This window comes from Carcharodon carcharias, chromosome 27, assembly GCF_017639515.1.
Source record: "Carcharodon carcharias isolate sCarCar2 chromosome 27, sCarCar2.pri, whole genome shotgun sequence".
Taxonomy (NCBI): Eukaryota; Metazoa; Chordata; class Chondrichthyes; order Lamniformes; family Lamnidae; genus Carcharodon; species Carcharodon carcharias.
The window spans coordinates 10,883,273-10,908,082 of NC_054493.1; the positions used below are offsets into that span (position 1 = coordinate 10,883,273).

Genomic DNA, 24,810 nt, shown 5'->3' on the forward strand with positions numbered 1-24,810 from the left:
TTTGGTGGTGGCATCATGCTGGAGTTGGCGGAAATGGCGGAGGATGATCCTTCGAATGCGAATGCTGGTGATGTGATAAGTGAGGACAAAGGGGACCCTATCATGTTTCTGGGAGGGAGGAGAAGGCGTGAGAGTGGATGCGCGGGAGATGGGCCGGACACGGTTGAGGGCCCTGTCAACAACCATGGGTGGAAAACCTCGGTTGAGGAAGAAGGAGGACATGTCCGAGGAACTGTTTTTGAAGGTAGTGTCATCAGAACAGATGCAACGGAGGCGAAGGAACTGAGAGAATGAGATGGAGTCCTTACAGGAACCAGGGTGTGAGGAGCCGTAGTCCAGGTAGCTGTGGGAGTCGGTAGGCTTGTAATGGATATTCGTGGACAGTCTATAGCCAGAAATTGAGACAGAGAGGTCAAGGAAGCGAAAGGAAGTGTCAGAGATGGACCATGTGAAAATGATGGAGGGGTGGAGATTGGAAGCAAAATTAATAAGTTTTTCCAAGTCCCGACGAGAGCATGAAGCAGCACCGAAGTAATCATCGATGTACCAGAGAAAGAGTTGTGGGAGGGGGCTGGAGTAGGACTGGAACAAGGAATGTTCCACATACCCCATAAAGAGACAGACATAGCTGGAGCCTATGTGGGTACCCATAGCCACACCTTTTATTTGGAGGAAGTGAGAGCAGTTAAAGGAGAAATTGTTCAGTGTGAGAACAAGTTCAGCCAGATGGAGGAGAGTAGTGGTGGTTGGGGATTGTTCGGGCTTCTGTTCAAGGAAGAAGCTAAGGGCCCTCAGACCATCCTGGTGGGGGATGGAGGTGTAGAGAGATTGGACGTCCATGGTGAAGATGAAGCGGTTGGGACCAGGGAACTGGAAATTGTTGATGTGACGTAAGGTGTCAGAGGAATCACGGATGTAGGTGGGAAGGGACTGGACAAGGGGAGAGAGAAGAGAGTCAAGATAATGGGAAATGAGTTCCGTGGGGCAGGAGCAAGCTGACACGATCGGTCTGCCTGGACAGTTCTGTTTATGGATTTGGGGTAGGAGGTAGAAGCGGGCCGTCCGAGGTTGGGCGACTATCAGGAAGTTGTGTGGGAGGAAGATCCCCAGAGGAGATGAGGTCAGTGACAATCCTGGAAACAATGGCTTGATGTTCAGTGGTGGGGGCATGGTCCAGGGAGAGGTAGGAGGAAGTGTCTGCGAGTTGACGCTCAGCCTCCGCGAGGTAGAGGTCAGTGCGCCAGACAACAGCACCACCCTTGTCAGCGGGTTTGATGACAATGTCAGGGTTGGACCTGAGAGAACGGAGTGCAGTAAGTTCAGAGAGAGAGAGACTAGAATGGGTGAGACGACTAATGTCGCACCGACAGTTCTCAATGAAAAGATCAAGAGAAGGTAAGAATCCAGAGGGAGGGGTCCAGGTGGAGGGAGAATATTGGAGGTGGGTAAAAGGATCCGTTGAACGGGGAGAGGACTCCTGCCCTAAGAAGGGAGCCAAGAGACAAAGATGGCGGAAGAAGAGTTCAGCATCTTACCGAGCCCAAAATTCATTGCGGTGAGGGTGTAAGGGTATGAGACTAAGTCCTTTGCTAAGCATTGAACATTCAGCGTCGGCGAGGGGAAGGTCAGGGGGTACAGTGAATACACGGCTGGGGCTGGGATTGGAAGATGGGGTGGGGGCGGAGGGACAGGCAGGGGTGGAGGGTCCTAGATGGGTGTTGGTGTCAAGTTGTTGGGGCTTGTGTTCCTTAGCACTTGAGAGAAAGAGAAAAAGTTTCTTGTTGAGGCGTCAGATGAGACGAAGAATAAAATGAAACTGAGGGCATGCGCAGCTTTGAAAAAGGGTACGGTGGTGCTGCTGGAGGGAGAGGTCGAGTGTGTTCATATGGCAGCGCATGGCACTGAGTGTGGATCTCAGAATGTGACGGGAACAGCAGTCCGAGAAACGTTTTATGTCCCAGAGGTACCTGTAATCCTGGGTGGGTTCGAAACATGAGGGGTGGAATTTCAGTTGAAATCCACGTGGGGTAAGAGAAAGGAGATATGGCTGTGAAAGCGGGTTTTAGTAAGCACCTTGTCAAACACCAGGAGAGAAATGGAAAGCAATGAAGGTGAACAAGGCAAAAGAGAGATACGGAAATCTTGTCGCCAGAGCTCTGAGCAAACTGACACTGCGCATGCTCCAGCCACCGTCAGCAGTGCGCCTGCGCACTGGGCTCCTCTACAGTGAATAGGGCACTTTCACACACACAGGAAATTGTGGGTATCGGCGGTGCCATTGAAACACAAAATAGAGAATGAAAACAATTTTCTGCTACCCAATTGTGAACTAATAAAAAGAAAAATCACACGTAAATCCTAGTAAATTGGTGCTTTGCCATGTTCCATTTCTCGAAGTGATTTAAACATATCTCAAGCCAGCTCAAATGTGTTAAGGGCAAGTCATGTTCAACTAACTTGCTGTAAATTCTTCACAAATGCCCATTCCCCTTCCTTCTGCTGTATAATGGAAGGTCCGTGCATTGGTGTTTCTTTATCAGTTGGTTCTGATCTTTATTGATTGGCTCTATTGTCAAAGTCTCAATCTCATAACCACAAAGTAATCACAAAAAAATATATATTTTCCACTTACAACTACCCAGCATCCTAGCAGCTGGGATTCTGCATTATGACTGGAGAAGCTCCTGGTCATAGATTCTGCCTCTGACAAAGGTTGTTCTTATAGTGGCTGTCCCTGTGATTGATTTTTTGCGGGCTTTCCGGGGGTGAAATTGCCCATTGCCCCTGTGTAGTTGGAACCCTGGTTCTGAAATACTGTCCGTATGATTTTAAGGCTTCCTGGAATAATGCACTGATGGAAATCTGCAATAATCAATGGTTCCATCTGAGTCGCAGATTTTAATGTGATTGTCCAATCTAGAAAAAAAATAATTTCACCCCTTTAAACCTGATTCAGCTGATCCCCTCCACACATACTACAAAAGAATATCTTTGATATTCCTGTTCCTTTATAGTCTGTAAGAAAAACAAAAAATGCTGGAAAAATTCAGCAGGTCTGACAGCATCTGTGGAAAGAAAGACAGAGTTAATGTTTCGAATCCGTGTGACTCTTTTTCAGAGTCTGTGTTGTTCTGAATTATGACATTATTTACCTTCTCCTGAACCTTTTCCAACCCTTCTGCCGGTTCATTTATTGGAAACAGGGACTCTCCTTGTTTTAATGTTAACACTCCCTGTCTCCCCAGTTATTCATTTAAGTCAGCCCATGAATTGTTTGAGCATTGTTTCACCATGTTCCCACATTTCATTAACAAATGTTGAAATGTTTGTTCCACACCCACAGGGTTTCATCTGTTTAAAGCCACAAACAGAAAGGTCCAGTTTTCTCCTGGAGTTTGAGACAAATCAGCTCTCAAAATGATGCAGAGTTTCAGCCAATGAGGTATATCCGGGTTGAGCCCCCGCCCCTCATTTACTCCGATTGGTTGAAGGATCACACGCTCAGGCTCGGACCTCCAGCTCCGCCCCCTCTTCCTATTGGTCCGGAGTTTCCGTCAATCCACCGGGCACGGTGACCTGGAGCATGCGCAGTGTGGGTAATGGCGGTGGAAAGAGGCTTGTTTGTCGTATCCACAGGAGGTAAGATAACGGACGGAGTGGAGGGTGAAATAGAGTCAGTGGGTGGACGGGGAGGGTTCGTAAGTACTCGATGCGGCTCTGAACCCAAAATAAGAAACTATTTGTGGGGCGGAGGCTGCGGGATCGCGTCTCCAGCAAAAGGCCCGGGTTAACGGCCGCCATCTTGAGCGGTGTTAATGTGCATCGGGGCGCATGCGCGGTCATCCCTGTCAGCAGGAGGAGAGTCTGTTGTGAATTTCCACAGCAAACTCAGCAACGATCACATTCAGACCTGACTCGAGTTACTCGATTCCTCAAGACCTGAATGTTGTCGGTCTTTGAGTTTAAGCATTGCGTTCCAGGTCATTAACACTCAATGTGTGAAATTTCTCCATCACATTCTCCCTGTAGATCTTATCCTAAATCTTAAATCTGTCTCTGTGATACTTTTATGATTAGCTAATACGTTATGTTTTTAAATTCAATCACAGGATGTGGGCTTTGCTGAATGGGCCAACATTTATTGCCCATGCCTAGTTGCCTTTGAGAAGGTGGTGGTGAGCTGCCTTCTTGAACCACTGCAGTCCATGTGCTGTCGGTACACCCACAGTGCTGTTAGGAAGGGAGTTCCAGGATTTTGACCCAGTGGCTGTGAAGGAACAGCGATATTTTTCCAAGTCAGGATGGTGAGTGACTTGGAAAAGAAATTCCAGGTGGTGGTGTTCCCATCTACCTGCTGCCCTTGTCCTTCTGGATGGTACCGGCCATGTTGGAAGGTGCTGTATAAGGAACCCTGGTGAATTCCTGCAGTGCATCTTGTAGATGGGGTACAAACTGTGCATTGGTGGTGAAGTGAGTGAATGTTTATGAATGTGGTGCCAGTCAGGTGGACTACTTTGTCCTGAACCGTGTCAGGCTTCTTGAGTGTTGTAGCAGCTGCACTCATCCAGGCAAGTGGGGAACATTCCATCACACTCCTGACTTGTGCCTTGTAGATGGTGGACAGACTATGGGGAGTCAGGAGGTGACTTACTACAGGATTTCTAGCCTCTGATCTGCTGTTGTAGCCCTGTATTTATATGGCTAGTCCAGTTCAGTTTCTGGTCAAGAGCAATCCCCAGGATGTTGATAGCGGTGAATTCAGTGATGGTAATGCCATTGAATGTCAGGGGGCGATGATTAGATTCTCTCTTGTTGGAGGTGGTCATTGCCTGATACTTGTGTGGCTCGAATGTTACTTGCCACTTTTCAGCCCAAGCCTGGATATTGTCCAGGTCTTGCTGCATTTGGACATGGACTGCTTCAGTCTCAGGAGTCACAAATGGTGCTGAACATTGTGCAATCATCAGCGAGCATCCCCACCTCTGACCTCATGATGGAAGGAAGGTCATTGATGATGCAGTTGAAGCCTAGGACATTACCCTGAGGAATTCCTGCAATGATGTCCTGGAGCTGAGATGATTGATCTCCAACAACCACAACCACATTCCTTTGTGCTAGGTATGACTCCTACCAGTGGAGAGTTTTCCCCAATTCCCATTGCCTCCCGTTTTGCTCGGGTTCCTTGATGTCACCTTTGGTCAAATGCTGCCATGATGTCAAGGGCAGTCACTTTCACCTCACCTCCAGAGTTCAGCTCCTTTGTCCATGTTTGCACCAAGGCTGTAATGGGGTCAGGAGCCAGTGGCCCTGGTGGAACCCAAACTTGGCGTCAGCGAGCAGGTTATTGTTAAGCAAGTGCTGCTTGATAACACTGTTGATGACCCCTTCCATCACTTTATTGATGATCGAGAATAGACTGATGGGGTGGTAATTGGCCAGGTTGGATTTGTCCTGCTTTTTGTGTACAGGACATACCTGGACAATTTTTCACATTGCCGGGTCGATGCCAGGGTTGTAGCTGTACTGAAACAACCTGGCTAAGGGCGAGGCAAGTCCTGGAGCCCATTATCTTCAGTACAGTTGCTGGAGATGGATCACGCATTCAGCACTTCTGGCTGAAGATTGTGGCACATGCTTCAACCTTATCTTTTATAACCTTTTATAAACTTTTGCACCTCTATCAGATTTCCCCTCAACCTCCTTTGCTCCAAGGAGAACAACCCCAGTTTCTCCAACCTAACATTCTTACTAAAATCCCTCATCCCTGGAACCATTCTGGTAAATCTCTGCACCCTCTCAAGGACCCTCACATCCTTCATAATGTGTGGTGATCAGTGGTTTGCACTGACCCAAATGTTCTGTGTTGGTGTCTGTGATGTCATCACACACCAACAATTGCACGGTGACATCACCCCGCCCTCTCCGGGTATTTCATCAACTGGGAGATTTTTCTCTGACTCCAGTGTTTCTGATATAGTTCCAGCTGCAGGCTCCAGTGGGAGATTTTAATATTGACAACTGAAATTGGTTCAGAGGTGAGTACTTTTGACCATTCCTCTACAATTGAGAGCTTTCAGTGCTATTCCCTGTTATCTGTGAGACGTTCCATGTCTCTGAGGCTGGTGTGGCTCCTTTACTGTGGATCTGAATCCATGTCCACCCATTGCTCTGTTTCACCTCTGCCTAATCTCCCTGATCACCTCTCTGCCATTGTCTAACTTCCTCTGTCTCTAATAATGGGTGTGTTTTAGTTATGTTCAGTATTTTACTGTTACTTCTACCAACCACGTCTAAATGAGGTTTCCACCACTGCCCATCGCCCAACCATGTGCTGCTGGCTTTCCAGCTTTATCTTCCCATAGTATCTTTCATGGTCAGGAATTGTTTTTCCTGCGCTGTCGTCCATTTCTCTTCTGTTTCTGAGTTTATATTGACCATCAAATTCTGCAGCATTTTTACTTCCTATTGTTCATTCTGCACACCCTGAAACACTAACTCTTTTTCTCTCTCCACAGCTACTGCTTGACCTGCTGAGAATTTCCATCATTTTCTCTTTTTGTTTCAGATTTCCAGTAGCTGCAGAATTTTGCTATTATTTTACTGCAGGCATTGTTCACAGAACTGAATCTGGAAACACAGACGGACCACTTAAGAGCCGGTTTGTTGCAGGGTAGACATTGATGGCTGAAGTTGGTCCCTGGCCTCCAGTGTTGGTCCTTTTTCATTGAGTCATAGAATCATTGAATGGTTACAATACAGCCAGAGGCCATTTAGCCTATTGTGCCCATGCTGGCTCTCTGCAAGAGCAAGAGTTACTCCAACTCTTTGACCTTTCACTAACAAGACCAGCAGCAGATATTACCCATCCCCACTTACCTGTGGAGAAGATGATGTTTGACCTTCTTGAACCACTGCAGCCTGTGTGGTGAAGATGCTCCCAGAATGTTACAGGCGATTCACCCAGTGATGATGAAGGAACAGTGATATATACCGAAATCAACAACAACAATGTGTATTTATATAGTGCCTTTCATGTAATAGAACATTCCAATGTGTGTTCACAGGAATGTTATACAGCAACATTTGACACAAAACCCACATAAGGAGATGTTAGGGCCTTTGACCAATAGTTTGGTCAAACAGATAGTTTTAAAGGAGTATCTTAAAAGAGGAAAGTGAGGTAAAGAGACAGAGAGGTTTAGGGAGGAAATTCCACAGCTTTTGGCTTTGACAGCTCGACCACCAAAGGTGGAGCAATTAAAATTGGGAATGTTCAAGATGTCAGAATTAGTGGAGCTTAGATATCTCAGAGGGTTGTGAGGCTGGAGGAGATTACAGAGATAGGGAGGGGCCATGGAGGTAATTGAAAATAAGGACAAGGAATTTAAAATTTAGGTGCTTCTTAACCCAGAGCCTTTGTAGGTCAGTGAGCACAGGGGTGATGGGTGAACAAGACTTGGTGCGAGTAAGCACATGGACAGCAGAGTTTTGGGTGACCTCAAGATTACAGGGAGATTGAATGTAGGAGGCTGGTCAGGATTGTTAAGTCTAGAGGTGACAAAAGAATGGATGAGAGGTCCAGGAAAGGATGAGCAGTGAGTCAGGCAGTGTCGGGCGATGTTACTGAGGTGGGAATGGGCAGCCTTGGTGATGATGCATATATGTGGTTTGAAGCTAATTTTTGGGTGAACTATGACCCAGTGGTTATGAACAGACTGGTTTGGCCTCAGACAGTTACTAGGGAGAGGGATGGAGTCGGTGGCCAGGAAGTGGAGTTTGTCGTGGGAACTGAAGACAATGGCTTTGGTCTTCCCAATACTTAAATGGAGGAAATTTCTGTTCATCCAGTACTGGTCAACCAGACAAGTCAGGTTGGTGTGTGAGTTGAAAGGGAACTTGGAGGTGATGGTGTTCACACACACCTCCCAGTCTGGCCCTTCTAGGTGGTGGAGGTTCAGGGTTTTGAGCTTCTCTCAAAATTCTGGTTGAGTTGTAATCCCTCTTTTTCAACCCTTCCCTCTTCCACCCCGACCCTTCTCTCTCTTCCTGTCTTCTCCCATCTAGGCCGGTGCCTTGTGCAGGCCCAGACTGGGTGGCAGATTCCCTTCCCTGAAGGACATCATTGAACCAGTTGGGTTTTTATGACAATCCAGCAGTTTTCATGGTCACTTTTTCCTGGTGTCGGCCTCACAAATTACCAGATTCATTCAGCTCAATTTCACAGCCTGTTTTTGTGGATTCTCTCTCACTCCCTTTTCTCTGTTTTAAATCAATTTCACAGGGTATTAGAAGGGAACGATTTGCAGTTGGGAAACTGAATCCAAACATCACATCAGGATCTGACAGAGTTGCCCAGCTTATCGTCACCCAAATATCATCGGAAGTTGAACATGGAAGGAAAAAGCACCGTTCACAGCGGGGAGAAACCGTACACGTGCTCTGTGTGTGGACGAGGCTTCAACCGACCATCTAATCTGTTGAAACATAAATGCAGTCACACTGGGGAGAAACCATGGAAATGTGAGGGCTGTGGGAAGGGATTTAATTACCCATCAGAGCTGGAAAATCATCAACGAATTCACACTGGGGAGAGGCCGTTCACCTGCCCTGAGTGTAGGAAGGGATTTACTTGTTCGTCCAGCCTGCTGAAACATCGGCGAGTTCACACTGGGGAGAGGCCATTCACCTGCTCCGAGTGTGGGAAGGGATTTGCTCGCTCATCCACCCTGCTGACACACCAGCGAGTTCACACTGACGAGAGACCTTTCAAATGTCCAGACTGCAACAAGTGCTTTAAAAGTCCCCGGGAACTGACTGCCCATCAACGTGTTCACACTGACGAGAGGCCATTCAGGTGCTCGCACTGTGGGACTGGTTTCAAGACATTATTTAACCTCACTGTACACCAGCGAATTCACACTGGGGAGAGCCCATTCAGCTGCACCAAGTGTGGGAAGGGATTTGCTAACACATCCACCCTGCTGAATCACCAGAGTGTTCACACTGACAAGAGACCTTTCAAATGTCCAGACTGTGGGAAGTGCTTTAAAAGCTCCGGGGACCTGATGATTCATCAACGTGTTCACACCGATGAGAGACCGTTCAGGTGCTCTCACTGCGGGACTGGGTTCAGACAATCATCTCAACTCATTGTACACCAGCGAATTCACAATGGGGAGAGACCATTCACCTGCTCAGAGTGTGGGATGGGATTCGCTCGCTTATCCATCCTGTTGACACACCAGCGCACTCACACTGGGGAGAGGCCATTCACCTGCTCTGAGTGTGGGAAGGGATTCACAACCACATCCTCCCTGCTGAGACACCGGCGAGTTCACACTGGGGAGAGGCCATTCACCTGCCCCGAGTGTGGGAGGGGATTCACAACCACATCCTCCCTGCTGAGACACTGGCGAGTTCACACTGGGGAGAGGCCATTCACCTGCCCCGAGTGTGGGAGGGGATTCATAACCTCATCCAAACTGCTGAAACATCAGCAAGTTCACAAGTGATTGGGTTTTTCTGTTAATCACATCCAGGACTGAACTGTGTCCATTTGGTCTGTTTCTGCTGATGCTAATAACCCCTACAATTGGGCTGGAGTTTAATATTCTGGATAAAGTCAAATAAATCAGCTTTGTGTTAAACTTGCACCGTGTTGAGTCTTTTTAATATCTCTAACACAAATTAGTTGCTTTTGAAGTGCTCTCCCTCTCCTCTGTCTCCTTCATCCACACCTCCAACAACAAGTGTGAGGATCTCATGGAGCTTCTTTGTCACTAAGATTGAGACAATCCGATCAGCTGCTTCCCTCCTTCCACTGGCCCACCGGGCCAAACTCTTTCTAAAGCTACCCCCTGCCCCTTAACCTGAACCTGTGTTTTTCTCCAGTTTCGCCCCTCTCTCCCCCCTTGCTCTCTCAGAGCTCATCTTGTCAATAAGACCTGCCTTCCACTGCCTTGACCCTATTCTCACGAAACTGCTGACCATCCATTTTCTCCATGTTAGCTGATATTGTTAATGGTTTTTTCTCTTATCTGTCCCTCTTGCCTTAAAATCCACCACCATCACCCTCCTGAGAAGAAACAAATCTTTATCCCACCATCTTTACAAACTACCACCCCATCTCCAAACTCCCTTTTCTCTACAAAATCCTTGAACTTGGTGTCCCCCAAGGATATATCCTTGGCCCCTCCTATTTCTCATCTACATGCTGCCACTCAGCAACATCACTCAAAAGCACCATGTTAGTTTTCACATGTACACTGACAACGCCCAGCTCTACCTCACCACCATTCCTCCACTGTTACTAAATTATCAAACTGCTTATCCGACACCAAGTACTGAATGAGCAGGAATTTTCTCCAGTCAAAATTTGGGAAGACCAAAGCTATTGTCTTCAGTCACCACTTTGAATTGTCAAGGAACTATCAGATTTTTTTCTGATATTATTGTGGGATATTGTAAAGCCAGCTTCTGGTTCTGTGTGTGTGGCTAATTTAATTAAACTAAAGACAATTAGACTGCAAGGTTTAAATTATCAAAGGAGTGAGTTGTAAAAGAAGCATTTGAAATGGGGATGAGTGAGCTGGAATGAGGTCTCAGTGGATAAGGTGTGAAGGTAATTTACATGTTTAGATAAAGAAGGAGTTGTTTGATTTTCAAAGGGATGGTGTAATGTTTACAACTGACAAGATAAGTCAGGCAAAGTGATTGCATTTGTTTTTCCCAAAAGTGCTGGCCATAAGAACAACATGAAAGATTTTTGTATTCTGGGAAAAGTAACTTCGAAAGAGAAAGAGAAACAATGGGATTTACAAATCAAAAGGTATAAAATATATTTAAAGAGGGATGGAAGGTTGTGTGGGGTATGGCCATGTGAGACCTTGAAAGGTGCAACATGTGAAACAGACTTTGGAGGGGGTGGGGGGGAAAGCCTCTAGCTACCCTCCAGTAGTTTGCTGTTCCAGTAACCAAGGTTGTGTTAAAAGCCTTTGGAATTCCACTGTCAAGTGGGTGTTTGTGGTAATAGTGCTGAATGTCTTTATAATTTGGGAATCTATTTGGGCTGTTGCCTTAAAGGAAGTGTGTAGTTCATAGTCTGGTTAAGTATGAATTTTGCGAAATGCTATAAGATTAAGTAACTGTGTAACCGTGATTTTGTGTGTGTGTGTGTTTAAGTTTTTTGTTCTTTGGTTAATAAATACTTTAAATTAATCTTTAAAATCTCTGAAGGTGGCCGTGGACTCATTACTTCTGACTTCAGTGCACAAGCCTTCTTGTAATAAATGCAAAAAGCAAAATCATTGTGATAGCGTGGCCAAGTTTCCCTTGTGGATTTGATCAGCCTGGAAAATTCTGTTCCATAACTGCCGTGTCCATCCCTCTCCCTGGGAACTGCCTGAGGCTCAACCACACTGTTCACAATCTTGGTGTCAGATTTAACCCCAAGATAAGTTTGTGACCACATATCCACACCATCACTAACACCAGATATTTTAATCTCCATAATGTCGACTGTCTCCACCCCACCCAAGCTCTTATGGGACACTTGCTTTTATTAACCGAGGCATAGAATATAAGTGCAGGGAGGTTATGTTGGAGCTGTATAAAATGTGAGTTAGGCCACAGCTGGAGTATTGTGTGCAGTTCTGATCACCAAACTATAGGAAGGATATGATTGCACTGGAGAGGGTGCAGAGGAGATTCACCTGGATGTTGCCTGGCCTGGAGCATTTCAGCTATGAAGAGAGGCTGGATAGGCTAGGGTTGTTTTCCTGAGAGCAGAGATGGCTGATGGGGGGACCTGATAGAGGTGTGCAAAATTATGAGGGGCATGGATAGGGTAGATAAGAAGAAACATTTCCCCTTAGCGGTGGTGTCAATAACCAGGGGCCATAGATTGAAGGTAAGGGGCAGGGGGTTTAGAGGGGATTTGAGGAAACAGCAAGATCTCACAAGCAATCTGTTAATGTGCAGATAATCTGTATTTGTGATGTTAATTTGAGTGTGGAAGGGGATGTGTAAAAAGCTGGTCTTTGTATAGAGATGTGAACCAAGGAAATGGTACCTGTGTGTAATAGTGACACAGCTTTGTGCTCACAGTCAGAACAATACACAGATATCCTTGTGGTTATGGTTTGAGCAAGGCCAGATGACAAATGTGGTGAACATGTTAAATATAAATATCTCCAGTGTGGCTGCAGCTTCTTAGATCAGAGCTGGGGAGAAGGTAGCTCCAAATCCACTGTATTATCTTCCCAATATTTAATTGGAGGAAATTTCTTCTCATCCAGTACAAATGTCAGATAAGCAGTCTGAGGAATGACCAACAGGGGAGGAGTCCATAGAGGTGGCGGTGAGGTAGATGTGGAAATTAACGTGGTGTTTTCAGATGACGTTACCTGGTGGCAGCGTGTGGAGGAGAAATAGGTGGGGCCAAGGATAGATCTTAGGAGACACCAGAGGTAATGGCCTGGGAAAGGGAAGAGAAGCAGTTGCAAATGGTTCTCTGGCTACGATTAGATAAGAATGGAACCCAGTGAGTATAATCTCACCCAGCTGGACAACAGTGGAGAGGTGATGGAGGAGGATGGTGTGATCAACTGTGTCAAAGGCTGCAGACAGGGCGAAAAGGACGAGGAGGGAAAGTTTACCCTGATCAGTGACAGAGGATGTCATTTGTGACTTTGCTAATAGTTGTTTCTAGCCCATAGCCAGGGCTGAAATATGATTGGAGGAATTCAGACATGGAGTTCTGGGAAAGATGGGCAGAGATTTAAGTGGCAACAAAATGTTCAAGGACTTTGGAGAGGAAAGGGAGATGGGACAGTAGCTTACAAGGATGTGTGGTCAAGGGATGGTTTATTGAGGAGTGGATGATGGCAACAGATTTGAAGAGAGGGAACTATTAACAATATCAGTGAACATGGAGAGGTTGTGCAGTCAGTAATTTAGTGGGAATAGTGTCAATGGAACAGAAGGTGGGTATCATGGACAAGATGAGCTCTGAGAGGGCATGAGGGGAGGTGGGAGAGAAGCTAGAGGAAGATATGAGTTCAGGGCTTGGAAGAAGGGGAACTTTAGAGGAGGTTTGGCCCAGTGGGTTAGGAGAAGGGAGGAAAACAACAGAGGCAGCTGAGTGAATTGTCTCATTCTTAGTGACAAAGACCATGAGCTGCTCCTCCATGAGTACCTGTTGGAGGTGAGGATGGAGGAGACAGGGGAGAGGGAGAGCATTTCAAATGGAGCCAACGTGTTAGAGATATTAAAATGACTCAACATATTGTGTATTTAAAACAAAGCTGATTTATTTAACTTTTATCCAGAATATTAATCCCTATAACTGGGCTGGAGTTCATTTACATCAGCAGAAATAAACTAGGAACATAGATCAGTTCTAAGTGTGATTAACAGCAAAATTCAATCACTATAATTTTTCTTTTTTACTTAATCGTTCATGGGACGTGGGTGTTCCTGGTGTTACTGGCTTGGCCAGCATTTATTGCCCATCCCTAATTTCCCTTGAGAAGATGGTGGTGAGCCGTCTTCTTGACTCACTGCAGTCTATGTGGGGTAAGTACACATTGTGCTGTTAGGAAAGGGGTTCCAGGATTTTCTTCCAGTGACAGTGAATGAACGGCGATATAGTTCCAAGTCAGGATGGTGTGTAGCTTGGTGGGGAACTTGAAGATGGTGGCATTCTCATGCATCTTTGTGAACTTGCTGGTGTCTCAGCAGGGTGGATGAGTGAGCAAACCCCTTCTGACATACGGTGCAGGTGAATGGCCTCTCCCCAGTGTGAACTCGTTGGTGCTCCAGCTGGTTGGATAATGTAGTGAATCCCTTTCCGCACAAGGAGCAGGTGAACGGCCTCTCACCAGTATGAATGCGCTGGTGTGTCAGCAGGTTGGCTAACTGAGTGAATCCCTTCCCACACTCAGAACAGGTGAATGGCCTCTCTCCAGTGTGAACTCGCTGGTGTACAGTGAGGTCAGATAATTGCCTGAATCCAGTATGGCACTGAGAGCACCTGAATGGCCTCTCATCAGTGTGAATACGTTGATGGCGCATCAGTTCCCCAGAACTTTTATAGCACTTCCCACAGTCTGGGCATTTAAAAGGTTTCTCATCAGTGTGAACTCGCTGGTGAGCCAACAGGTTACATGACAGAGTGAATCCCTTCCCACACTCGGAGCAGGTGAACGGCTTCTCCCCGGTGTGACTGCGCCGATGTGATTCCAGCTGAACTGGAAAATTGAACCCTTTCCCACAGTCCCCACATTTACACGGTTTCTCCTCAGTGTGACTGCGCTTGTGTCTCGACAGGTCAGATGACCGGTTGAAGCCTCGTCCACACACACAGCACGTGTATGGTTTCTCCCAACTGTGAACAGTGTTTTTTCCTTCCATGTTCAAAATCCGACAATATTCAGGTTATGATAAATTGTGCAACTCTGTTAGATCCTGATGTGATGTTGGGTTTGAATTTCCTGACTGTAAGTTCTTCCCCTCTAAAACCCTGTGAAATTGAATTAAACAGAGAAAAGGGAGTGAGTGAGAGAACCCACAAAGACACAAAGGCAGATTGTGAAATTGAGCTGAATGAATCTGGTAATTTGTGGGGCCAGCACTAGGGAAAAGTGACCAGGAAAACTGCTGGATTGTCATAAAAACCCAACTGGTTCACTAATGTCCTTCAGGGAAAGGGATCCACCATCTCATCTGGATCTGGACTCTGGCTTCTAAGGGAGAGTAGGCAGACATTGAGATGTGGGAGCATTAGGGGGCAAAGGAGAGGGATTTTATATATCCACAACTCAACCTAAACTTTGACAGAAACTTCCAAACCCTCAACTTCCACCATCTGGAAGGACCAGAGAAGCAGGTGTATGTGAAAACCATCACTTCCAAGTTCCCCTCCAAGTTGAAACCGTCCTGACTTGTCTGACTCCTAGTACTGGATGAACAGAAATTTCCTCCAGTTAAATATCGTGAAAACCAAAGACATTGTCTTCAGTCCCCGCTCAGAACTATTCCATAGCCACTGACTTCATTCCTCTCCCTGGCAACTGTCCCAGGCTGGACAAGACTGGGCACAATCTCAGTGTCATGTTTCCCCCCAGCTGATCTCCTGACCACAGAACACCGCCTATTTCCACCTCAGTAACCTCACCTGCTTTGCCCCTGAGTCAGCTAATCTGCTTCTGAAACTCTCATCCATTCCACTCCCTAAATTTGACTATTCTAATTCATCCCACATTCAACCTCTGTAAAGCTGAGATCATCCGAAACTCTGCTACCCTTCACTACTCTGCTCACTGAGCTACTTAGGCTTCAGGTTGAGCAGTGTTTCAAATCTTAAAACTTTCATCTGTTTCCAAATCTCTCTAAAGCTTTGCCCACCCCTATTTCTGTCATCTCCTCCAGCCCCACAGCCCTCTGAGATCTCTGCTCAACTAATTCTGGTCTCTTCAGCATCCCCATTTTAAGTTCCTTCAGTGTTCGTGGCTGGGCCAAAGGCAAAACACTCACGATATCCCTCATGAAATCTCTCCACCTCTGTAACTTACTTTCCTCATTAAGACACTCCTTCAAACCTATCTCTTTGACCAAACTTTTAACTTTCTTCCCTGATATCTCCATGTGTCTCGGTGTCAGATGTTGCTTTGTAAAACTCCCATAAAACACCCTGGAATGTTTGATTACATCAAAGGCACTATATAAATGAAAGTCAGTGTTACTGACTGGGACACACATCACCGTTATAAATGTAAGTCAGTGTTACAGACTGGGACACACATCACCGTTATAAATGTAAGTCAATGTTACAGACTGGGACACACATCACCGTTATAAATGTAAGTCAATGTTACAGACTGGGACACACATCACCGTTATAAATGTAAGTCAATGTTACAGACTGGGACACACATCACCGTTATAAATGTAAGTCAGTGTTACAGACTGGGACACACATCACCGTTATAAATGTAAGTCAATGTTACAGACTGGGACACACATCACCGTTATAAATGTAAGTCAGTGTTACAGACTGGGACACACATCACCGTTATAAATGTAAGTCAGTGTTACAGACTGGGACACACATCACCGTTATAAATGTAAGTCAATGTTACAGACTGGGACACACGTCACCGTTATAAATGTAAGTCAATGTTACAGACTTGGACACACATCACCGTTATAAATGTAAGTCAATGTTACAGACTAGAACACATATCATTGTTATAGATGTAAGTCAATGTTACAGACTGGGACACACTTACCATTATATATGTAAGTCAATGTTACAGTCTAGGACACACATCACCGTTATAAATGTAAGTCAGTGTTACAGACTTGGACACATATCACCGTTATAAATGTAAGTCAATGTTACAGACTTGGACACACATCACCGTTATAAATGTAAGTCAGTGTTACAGACTTGGACACACATCACCGTTATAAATGTAAATCAATGTTAGACTTGGACACATCACCGTTATAAATGTAAGTCAATGTTACAGACTTGGACACACTTACCGTTATATATGTAAGTCAATGTTACAGTCTAGGACACACATCACTGTTATAAATGTAAGTCAGTGTTACAGACTTGGACACACATCACCGTTATAAATGTAATTCAATGTTACAGACTGGAACACATATCAATGTTATAAATGTAAGTCAGTGTTACAGACTGGGACACACATCACCGTTATAAATGTAAGTCAGTGTTACAGACTTGGACACACATCACCGTTATAAATGTAAGTCAGTGTTACAGACTAGGACACATATCACCGTTATAAATATAAGTCAATGTTACAGACTTGGACACACATCACCGTTATAAATGTAAGTCAATGTTACAGACTAGAACACATATCATTGTTATAGATGTAAGTCAATGTTACAGACTGGGACACACTTACCATTATATATGTAAGTCAATGTTACAGTCTAGGACACACATCACCGTTATAAATGTAAGTCAGTGTTACAGACTTGGACACACATCACCGTTATAAATGTAAGTCAGTGTTACAGACTTGGACACACATCACCTTTATAAATGTAAGTCAGTGTTACAGACTTGGACACACATATCACCGTTATAGATGTAAGTCAATGTTACAGACTTGGACACACATCACCGTTATAAATGTAAGTCAATGTTACAGACTTGGACACACTTGCCATTATATATGTAAGTCATGTTACAGTCTAGGACACACATCACTGTTATAAATGTAAGTCAGTGTTACAGACTTGGACACACATCACCGTTATAAATGTAATTCAATGTTACAGACTGGAACACATATCAATGTTATAAATGTAAGTCAGTGTTACAGACTGGGACACACATCACCGTTATAAATGTAAGTCAGTGTTACAGACTTGGACACACATCACCATTATAAATGTAAGTCAGTGTTACAGACTAGGACACATATCACCGTTATAAATATAAGTCAATGTTACAGACTTGGACACACATCACTGTTATAAATGTAAGTCAATGTTACAGACTAGAACACATATCATTGTTATAGATGTAAGTCAATGTTACAGACTTGGACACACATCACCGTTATAAATGTAAGTCAGTGTTACAGACTTGGACACACATCACCTTTATAAATGTAAGTCAGTGTTAATCACCGTTATAAATGTAAGTCAATGTTACAGACTGGGACACACATCACCGTTATAAATGTAAGTCAATGTTACAGACTGGGACACACGTCACCGTTATAAATGTAAGTCAATGTTACAGATTTGGACACACATCACTGTTGCTTTATCACTGGATGAAGATCCCCTCAGTCTTTACCTAACAGTTTTGTGGAAGCCCCTTCACCACACGGGCTGCAGCGGTTCAAGAAAAAAAAACACCATCAATTTCTGAACAGGTAACTGGGGATTGGCAATATGAGCTGGTCTTGCTACTGACTTCTATACCCATCATAAATTAAAAGTATCTGCCTGTGAGAAATGGATTAACAGCTCCTACAAGAATCCTTGTTCCCGGCAGCTCCTATTCAGACTCTCAGCCGCGCTCGATCTCACTGAGTCTGCGCTCAGCCTGGAGCATGCTCCGCGCAGACAGGCGGCTTCCGGGGGCGGAGCCTTCTTGCGCCTGCGCGTTATGGCCCTTCTGATGGAGATAGGGCGTATTCACTCGCGCGGAGCATTCTGGGTCTCCTTATCCGCCATCATTCAAAAAGCGACCGGAGGGTGAGAAGTCTGTTCCAGTGCTTCTGATACAATCCGTTGTTTACACCGAGAGGCCGGACACTGTTGATGTTTCTGCCAGTGACAGCTCCGGGTTAGCAGCCGCCATCTTTATAGGGATAATGTGCAGCCTGGCGCATGCGCAGTCGCCACATTTAAAGCGGCAGGGCGCAGGCGCGGCCATCCTAGGACCGGATGCAGGAAGAAAAGATGTCGTGAATTTCTTTCCTGGACTCACAGTGAAACTTCCCTGGAAACTCCTTTTACAGGAGTTAGAACAGGAGGATTCCCAAGCGGGAACCTCAAACCAAATATCATGTCATGATCTGACAGTTACTCGATTCATCAGGACCTGAATATCATCGCCCTCTAAATGTGGAAGGTGAAATGTCTGTGGGCAAAGATTTCAGAATTAGAGAGACAGGGAAACTTTTAATGATCTTTCCATCTTTTAATGATTACATCGATCTCATTGGGAATGTTGAAGAATCTGTTCTATGGAGGCAAATTACCTCGAGTGCTTAAATAAACATACTTGGCAGCTAAAATGGGCAAACCGTTGAGCTGTGTTATTAGTGAGAGTTTCAGTCCCAGTTTTGTATTAAGTTTTTTGCCATGTTGCAATTCATTCAGTCCGCCGTGTCCGTGATGACCAACTAGTAGTCATCCAACCTGATCCCAATTTCCAGTTCTTGGTCCGTAGCCTTGCAGGTTACATCACTTCAAGTATGCATCCAAATACCTAGAGCCATAGAGCTATACAGCACAGAAACAGGCCCTCTGGCCTATCATGTCTGCCCCGGTCAGCAAGCCCCTATCTGCTCTAATCTAATTTTCCAACACTTGACCCGTAGCCCTGTATGCTATGACGTTTCAAATATTCATCTAAATACTTTTTACATGTTTTGAGGGTTCCCATCCTTTCAGGCATGAGCTCCATATACCCCCCATCCTCTGGGTGAAAAGATTTTTCCTCAAATCCCTCTAAAGCTCCTGCCCCTTACCTTAAATCTATGCCTCCTGGTTATTGACCCTCCACTAAGGGAAAAATTTCTTCCTATCTACCCTATCTATGCCCCACATAATTTTGTACACCCCAATCAGGTCTCTCCTCAGCCTTCTCTATTCTAAGAAAAATAACCCCAGCCTATCCAGTCTCTCTTCATAGCTGAAACATCCAGCCGAGGCAACATCCTGGTGAATTTCCTCTGCACACTCTCCAGTGCAATCATATCCTTCCTACAGTGTGGCAACCAGAACTGCATGCACTACTGCAGATGTGGCCCAACTAATGCTTTATACAGCTCCATCTTAATGTCCCTGCTCTTGTATGCAATGCCTTGACTAATAAAGACAAATATCCAATATGCCTTCTTAACCACATTATACATCTGTCCTGCTGCCTTCAAAGATCTATGGACATGCACACAAAGGTCCCTCTGATCCTTTCTACTTCCTAAAGTCCTATCATTTTCATGGACTCCCTTGCCTTGTTAGTCCTCCCAAAATGAATCACCTCACATTTTCAGGATTAAATTCCACTTGCCACTGCTCTGCCCATCTGTCAGCCCATCTATATTGTCCTGTAGTCTAAAGCTTTCCTCCTCGCTGTTGCCCACACCACCGATTTTCATTTCATCTGTGAACTTACTGATCATAGCTCCTAGATTCATGTCTAGATCATTAATGTACACTTTTTAAATGTTATGAGTGTTTCTGCATCTACCATCATTTCAGGCAGTGGGTTACAGCTCCCCACCACCCTCTGGATGAAAAAGAATTCCCTCATATCCCCTCTATATCTCCTACTTCTTTCCCCTCAACCAAAGGGAATAGTGTCTTCCTATCCAATCTATCTAAACCCCTCATAATTTTATACATTTCCTTTAAGTCTCCCCTCAACCTCCTCTATTCCAAAGAAAACAACCCCAGCCTATCCAATCTTACCTCAGAGCTAAAATTCTCCATTCCTGGCACATATTCTTATATCCCCCCTGTACTCTCTCTGGTGCGATCACATCCTTCCTGTACTGTACACAGTACTCTAGCTCTGGCCTAACTAGTGTTTTATGCAGTTCAAGCAGAACCTTACTGCTCTTATATTCTATGCCTTGGCTAATAGGTGTAAATATCCTGTAGGCTTTTTTAATCACTATATCTACCTGTCCTGCTACTTCAGGGATCTGTGGACATGAACTCCCAAGATCTCTCTGTTCCTCTACAATTCTCAGTATCCTACCATTCATCATGTAATTCTTTGCCTTGTTTTCCCTACAGCTTTCTTCCTCATTAGCAAACACACAACCATTTTTGTATCATCAGCAAACTTCCTGTTCATGTCCATTAAATTGGAAAATAGCAAATATAACTCTTTTATACAAAAAGGGAGGGAGACAGAAAGCAGGAGACTATAGATCAGTTAGACGCTATTATTAACGATGTTATAGCAGGGCACTTATAATAATTCAAGGCAATCAGGAAGAGTCAACATGGTTTTGTACAAAGGAAATCATGTTTAACCAATTTATTGGAGTCCTTTGAAGGACTCACATGTGCTGCGGATAAAGGGGATGCAGTGGATGTACTGTACTTAGATTTCCAGACGGCATTTGGTGAAGTGCCACATCAAAGGTTATTACAGAAAATAAAAGATCTTGTGTAGGGGGTAACATATTGGCATGGATAGAAGATTGGCTAGCTAACAAGAAGCAGAGAGTTGACATAAATGGGTCTTTTTCTGGTTGGCAGAATGAAATGAGTGGTGTGCTTAGGGATCAGTACTGGGGCCACGTCGATTTACAATTTATATAAATGACATGGATGAAGGAACCAAAGCAATGGTTTCTAAATTTGCTGATAACACAAAGATAGGTAGGAAAGTAAATTGTGAAGTGAACGTAAGTAGGCTACAAAGTGAAATAGATAGGTTAAGTGAGTGGGCAAAGATCTGGAAAATGGAGTATAATGTGGGCAAATGTGAAATCGTTCATTTTGGCAGGAAGAATAAAAAAGAAGCTGATTATCTAAATGGTGAGAGATTGCAGAATTCTGAGATTCAGAGGGATCTGGATGTCCAAGTGCATGAACCAGAAAAGGCTGGTGTGCAGGTACAACATGTAATTAGGAAAGCAAATAGAATGTTAGAATTTATTGTGAGGGGAATTGATTACAAAAGTAGGGAGGTTATGCTTCAGTTGTACAAGGCATTGGTGAGACCACATCTGGAGTATTGTGTACAGTACTGATCTCCTTACTTAAAGAAAGATGTAAATGCATTGGAAGCAGTTCAGCGAAGGTTTATTAGACTAATACCAGGAATGTCTTATGAAGAAAGGCTGGACAGGTTAGGCTTGTATCCACTCTTGTATAGAAGAGTAAGAGGTGACTTAATTGAAACGTTTATGATCCTGAGGGGTCTTGACAGGGTGAATGTGGAGAGGATGTTTCCTCTTGTGGGAGAATCTAGTCACCGTTTAAAAATAAGGGGTCACTCATTTAAGACAGAGATGAGGAGAAATTTTTTCTCTCAGAGGGTTGTGAGTCTTTGGAGTTCTCTTCCTCAAAAGGCAGTGGAAGCAGAGTCTTTGAAATTTTTAAGGCAGAGCTCGATAGATTCTTGATTAACAAGGGTGTGAAAGGTTATGGGGGGTAGGCAGGAATATAGGGTTGAGGTTACAATCAGATCAGCCATGATCTAATTGAATGGCAGAGCAGGCTTGAGGGGCTGAGCGGCCTACTCCTGCTCCTAATTTGTTTGTATTTAGGTCTGACTCAATTATACAAACCAGGAATGAAGCAGCCAATACTGAGCCCTGTGAAACCCCACAGGAAACAGCCTTCCAATCACAAAATACCACCTATCGACCATCATAATCACTTCCTGCTGTTGAGCCAATTTTGGATTCAACTTGTAACTTTCTCTGGGGTCCCATGAGTTTTTATTTTTCTGCCCAGTCTGCCATTTGGGACCTCGTAGATGTGGAGAGAATGTTTCCATTTGTTGGAGAATCCACAACTAGGAGCCAGAATACAAGATAGTTACTGATAAATCCAATAGGGAAACAAGGAGAAATATGTTTACTCAGAGTGGTTAGAAAGTGGAACTCACGACCACAGGAAGTGATTATGGCAAAAAGTTGAGATAATTTCAAAAGAAAACTAGATGAGTACATGAGAGAAAAAGGAATAGAAAGACGAACTGAAAGACTGAGCTGAGTTAGATGGAATGGAAGGGGAAGCATGTGGAGTGTAAACACCAGCACAGACTAGTTGGTCCAATGGCCTCTTTCTATTGTATATTTTCTGTGTAATTCTATGTAAACTCTTTTTACAGGCTTGGAGTGTCAAAGGGAAACTAAAACCAATTATCAAGATCTGTCAGAGCCACTCAATTCATCAGGACCTGAATATCATCGGCCCTTGAATGTAGAAGGAGAAATGTTTGTCTGTTCTGTCTGGGGAAAAAATTTCAAGCATCAGCGTGACTGGAAAAGACACCCACACACTCGAGTGAAAGTGTTCCAGTGCACTGAGTGTGGAAAGAGCTTTGACCAGTTACACAGCCTGAAAAAGCATCATACCATTCACAGTGAGGAGAAACTGTACACGTGTACTGTTTGTGGACAAGGCTTTAATTGATCACCTAACCTGGAGAGAGACAAGGACGCCCGCACCATGGGGAAACCATGGAAATGTGGGGACTGTGGGAAGGGATTCAAATACTCATCCCGGCTGGAAACTCATCGACACACTCACACTGCAGGGAGACCGTTCCCCTGTTCCATGTGCCCAAAGGGATTCGCTCGGTCATCCGACCTTCTAAGGCACCAAATCACTTACACTGAGGAGAGGCCATTCACCTGCTCCATGTGTGGGAAGGGATTCATTAATTCATCCGACCTTCGGATACACCAGCGAGTTCACACTGGGAGAGGCCGTTCACCTGCTCTGCCTGTGGGATGGGATTCAGTCAGTCAGCCCACCTGCTGGCCCACCACAGAGTTCACACTGGGGAGAGACCATTCTCCTGCTCCGACTGTGGGAAAGCATTCATCCATTCATCCCATCTGCTGAGACACCAGCGAGTTCACACTGGGGAGAGGTTGTTTACCTGCTCTGAGTGTGGGAAAGGATTCACTCAGTCATCCCACCTGGTGAGGCACCAGCGAGTACACAAGTGACTGCAGGGGTTGGATTCTGCTGTTATTGCAGCTGTTAATCACATCCAGGACTGGACCATGTTCTTTCTGAGAGTTGGTGTTCCTTTCTGCCGATAATAATTGCACTGAAGTTTAATATTCTGGTTTTATATCAAATAAATCAGCTGTGTTAAACTCATTGTTGTAGATTTTTGTCTTTCCCACCTGAGTGTTTAACATCACCTGGCTGGAGCACAGAAAGGACAATCTGGGGGAGGGTCATAAGGCCGGAACAGAACTTCAACCTGGACACAGTCCAGGAGCATGATGACCATCCACATGTTGTTCCTGTTGGATAAAATCAAACACAGCATTTATTCTCTGTCTAGTTATCTGACCTTTCCATTTTTTACTGTTTACACTGATCTCCATGGTAACACAGATATTGTGTTTCCTTCTCTCGTTACTGAATACTCAGTCTAAGACTTGTTTCTCCCAATTTATGTAGAACGTAATATGGACCTTCCCAAGTAGCCCCCCCATTTAACAATGTTTTTAACGTGACTTCATCTCCCATCGAACAGTTAATGTAACGGGTGGGGTGTTTCTCCCTGGAGGTGTTGAGATGGGCAGCACCATCTCCACTGCCTGCAGCAGGGAGAATGCTGAGGTTTATTGGAGGTTCTGGAGAAACTGGTCCTGAGTCTGTTGAGTAGTGGGACCCGGTGGGACGCACAATCTGGATTGGCCAACATGTCATGAGCTGAAATGAGCTGTGACTGGGGAGTGAACAGGAGTGGAGTGAATGGTCATTAAGACACCAGGCGAGGCAGTGACCCAGTCATTGGGCTTGATCAGATCCATCAGCTCTGTTCATGACAGCTTTTTCAGTGTCGTTTCTCCAGAGTGATTAAACATCTTGACCATCCCACTAGAGTCTGGGCGGTAGGGGATGCGGAAATGTTGTTCCACACCCACAAGATGACACAGCTGCTGTATTGCCTCTGCTGTGAAATGAGAACCATTATCACTCTCTATCCTTTTCAGAAAGTCCCATCTGGTAAAGATCTGTTCCCACAAAGTTTTAGCTGTAGGTGACTGCATCATTTATACAGACAGGGAAAGCTTCAATCCACCATGTAAACATATCTATAACTACCAGGATATACCGGTCCCCTCCTTTTACTATGTGTAATAGGCCTGTATAATCAAACTGCAATGTTTTCCAGGAAACATCATTCAGCTGGGACATGTCCATTGGGACCTTTCATTTCACAGGTTTGGATTAATTTGGACACAGATGAGACACAGATTCAGGTGGTGATGGATGTCCTGGTGCACTGAGAACTCAAGGAAAGAGAATCGTGCCCCAATTTGATCCATAAACAAAATTAATTATCTTCTAAGACATTAAGTTGTGACT

At 44.8% G+C, this 24,810-nt stretch overlaps 2 protein-coding genes across 3 annotated transcripts in view; one reads left to right on the forward strand and one right to left on the reverse strand.

The window, feature by feature from the left end:
- The first annotated feature begins 3,584 nt into the window (after positions 1-3,584).
- On the forward strand, positions 3,585-22,917 carry LOC121270200 (zinc finger protein 345-like). Of its 2 annotated transcripts, none has more exons than XM_041175510.1 (2): positions 3,585-3,639; positions 8,282-11,182. In XM_041175510.1, exon 2 carries the CDS (start codon positions 8,391-8,393, stop codon positions 9,510-9,512), a length of 1,122 nt encoding a protein of 373 aa, XP_041031444.1. In that variant the 5' UTR covers positions 3,585-3,639; positions 8,282-8,390; the 3' UTR covers positions 9,513-11,182. The 2 variants fall into 2 exon arrangements, with proteins under 2 accessions (XP_041031444.1, XP_041031445.1); XM_041175511.1 differs by lacking the exon at positions 8,282-11,182 and adding an exon at positions 22,583-22,917 and having other exon boundaries at positions 3,587-3,639.
- LOC121270203 (zinc finger protein 271-like) overlaps positions 13,575-24,810 on the reverse strand; it is a 51,148-nt gene continuing 39,912 nt past the window's right edge. The window contains exon 3 of the mRNA XM_041175516.1: positions 13,575-14,386. Coding sequence (XP_041031450.1) covers positions 13,705-14,386 — 682 coding nt within the window. The 3' untranslated portion in view covers positions 13,575-13,704. The remainder of the gene's footprint in view (positions 14,387-24,810) is intronic.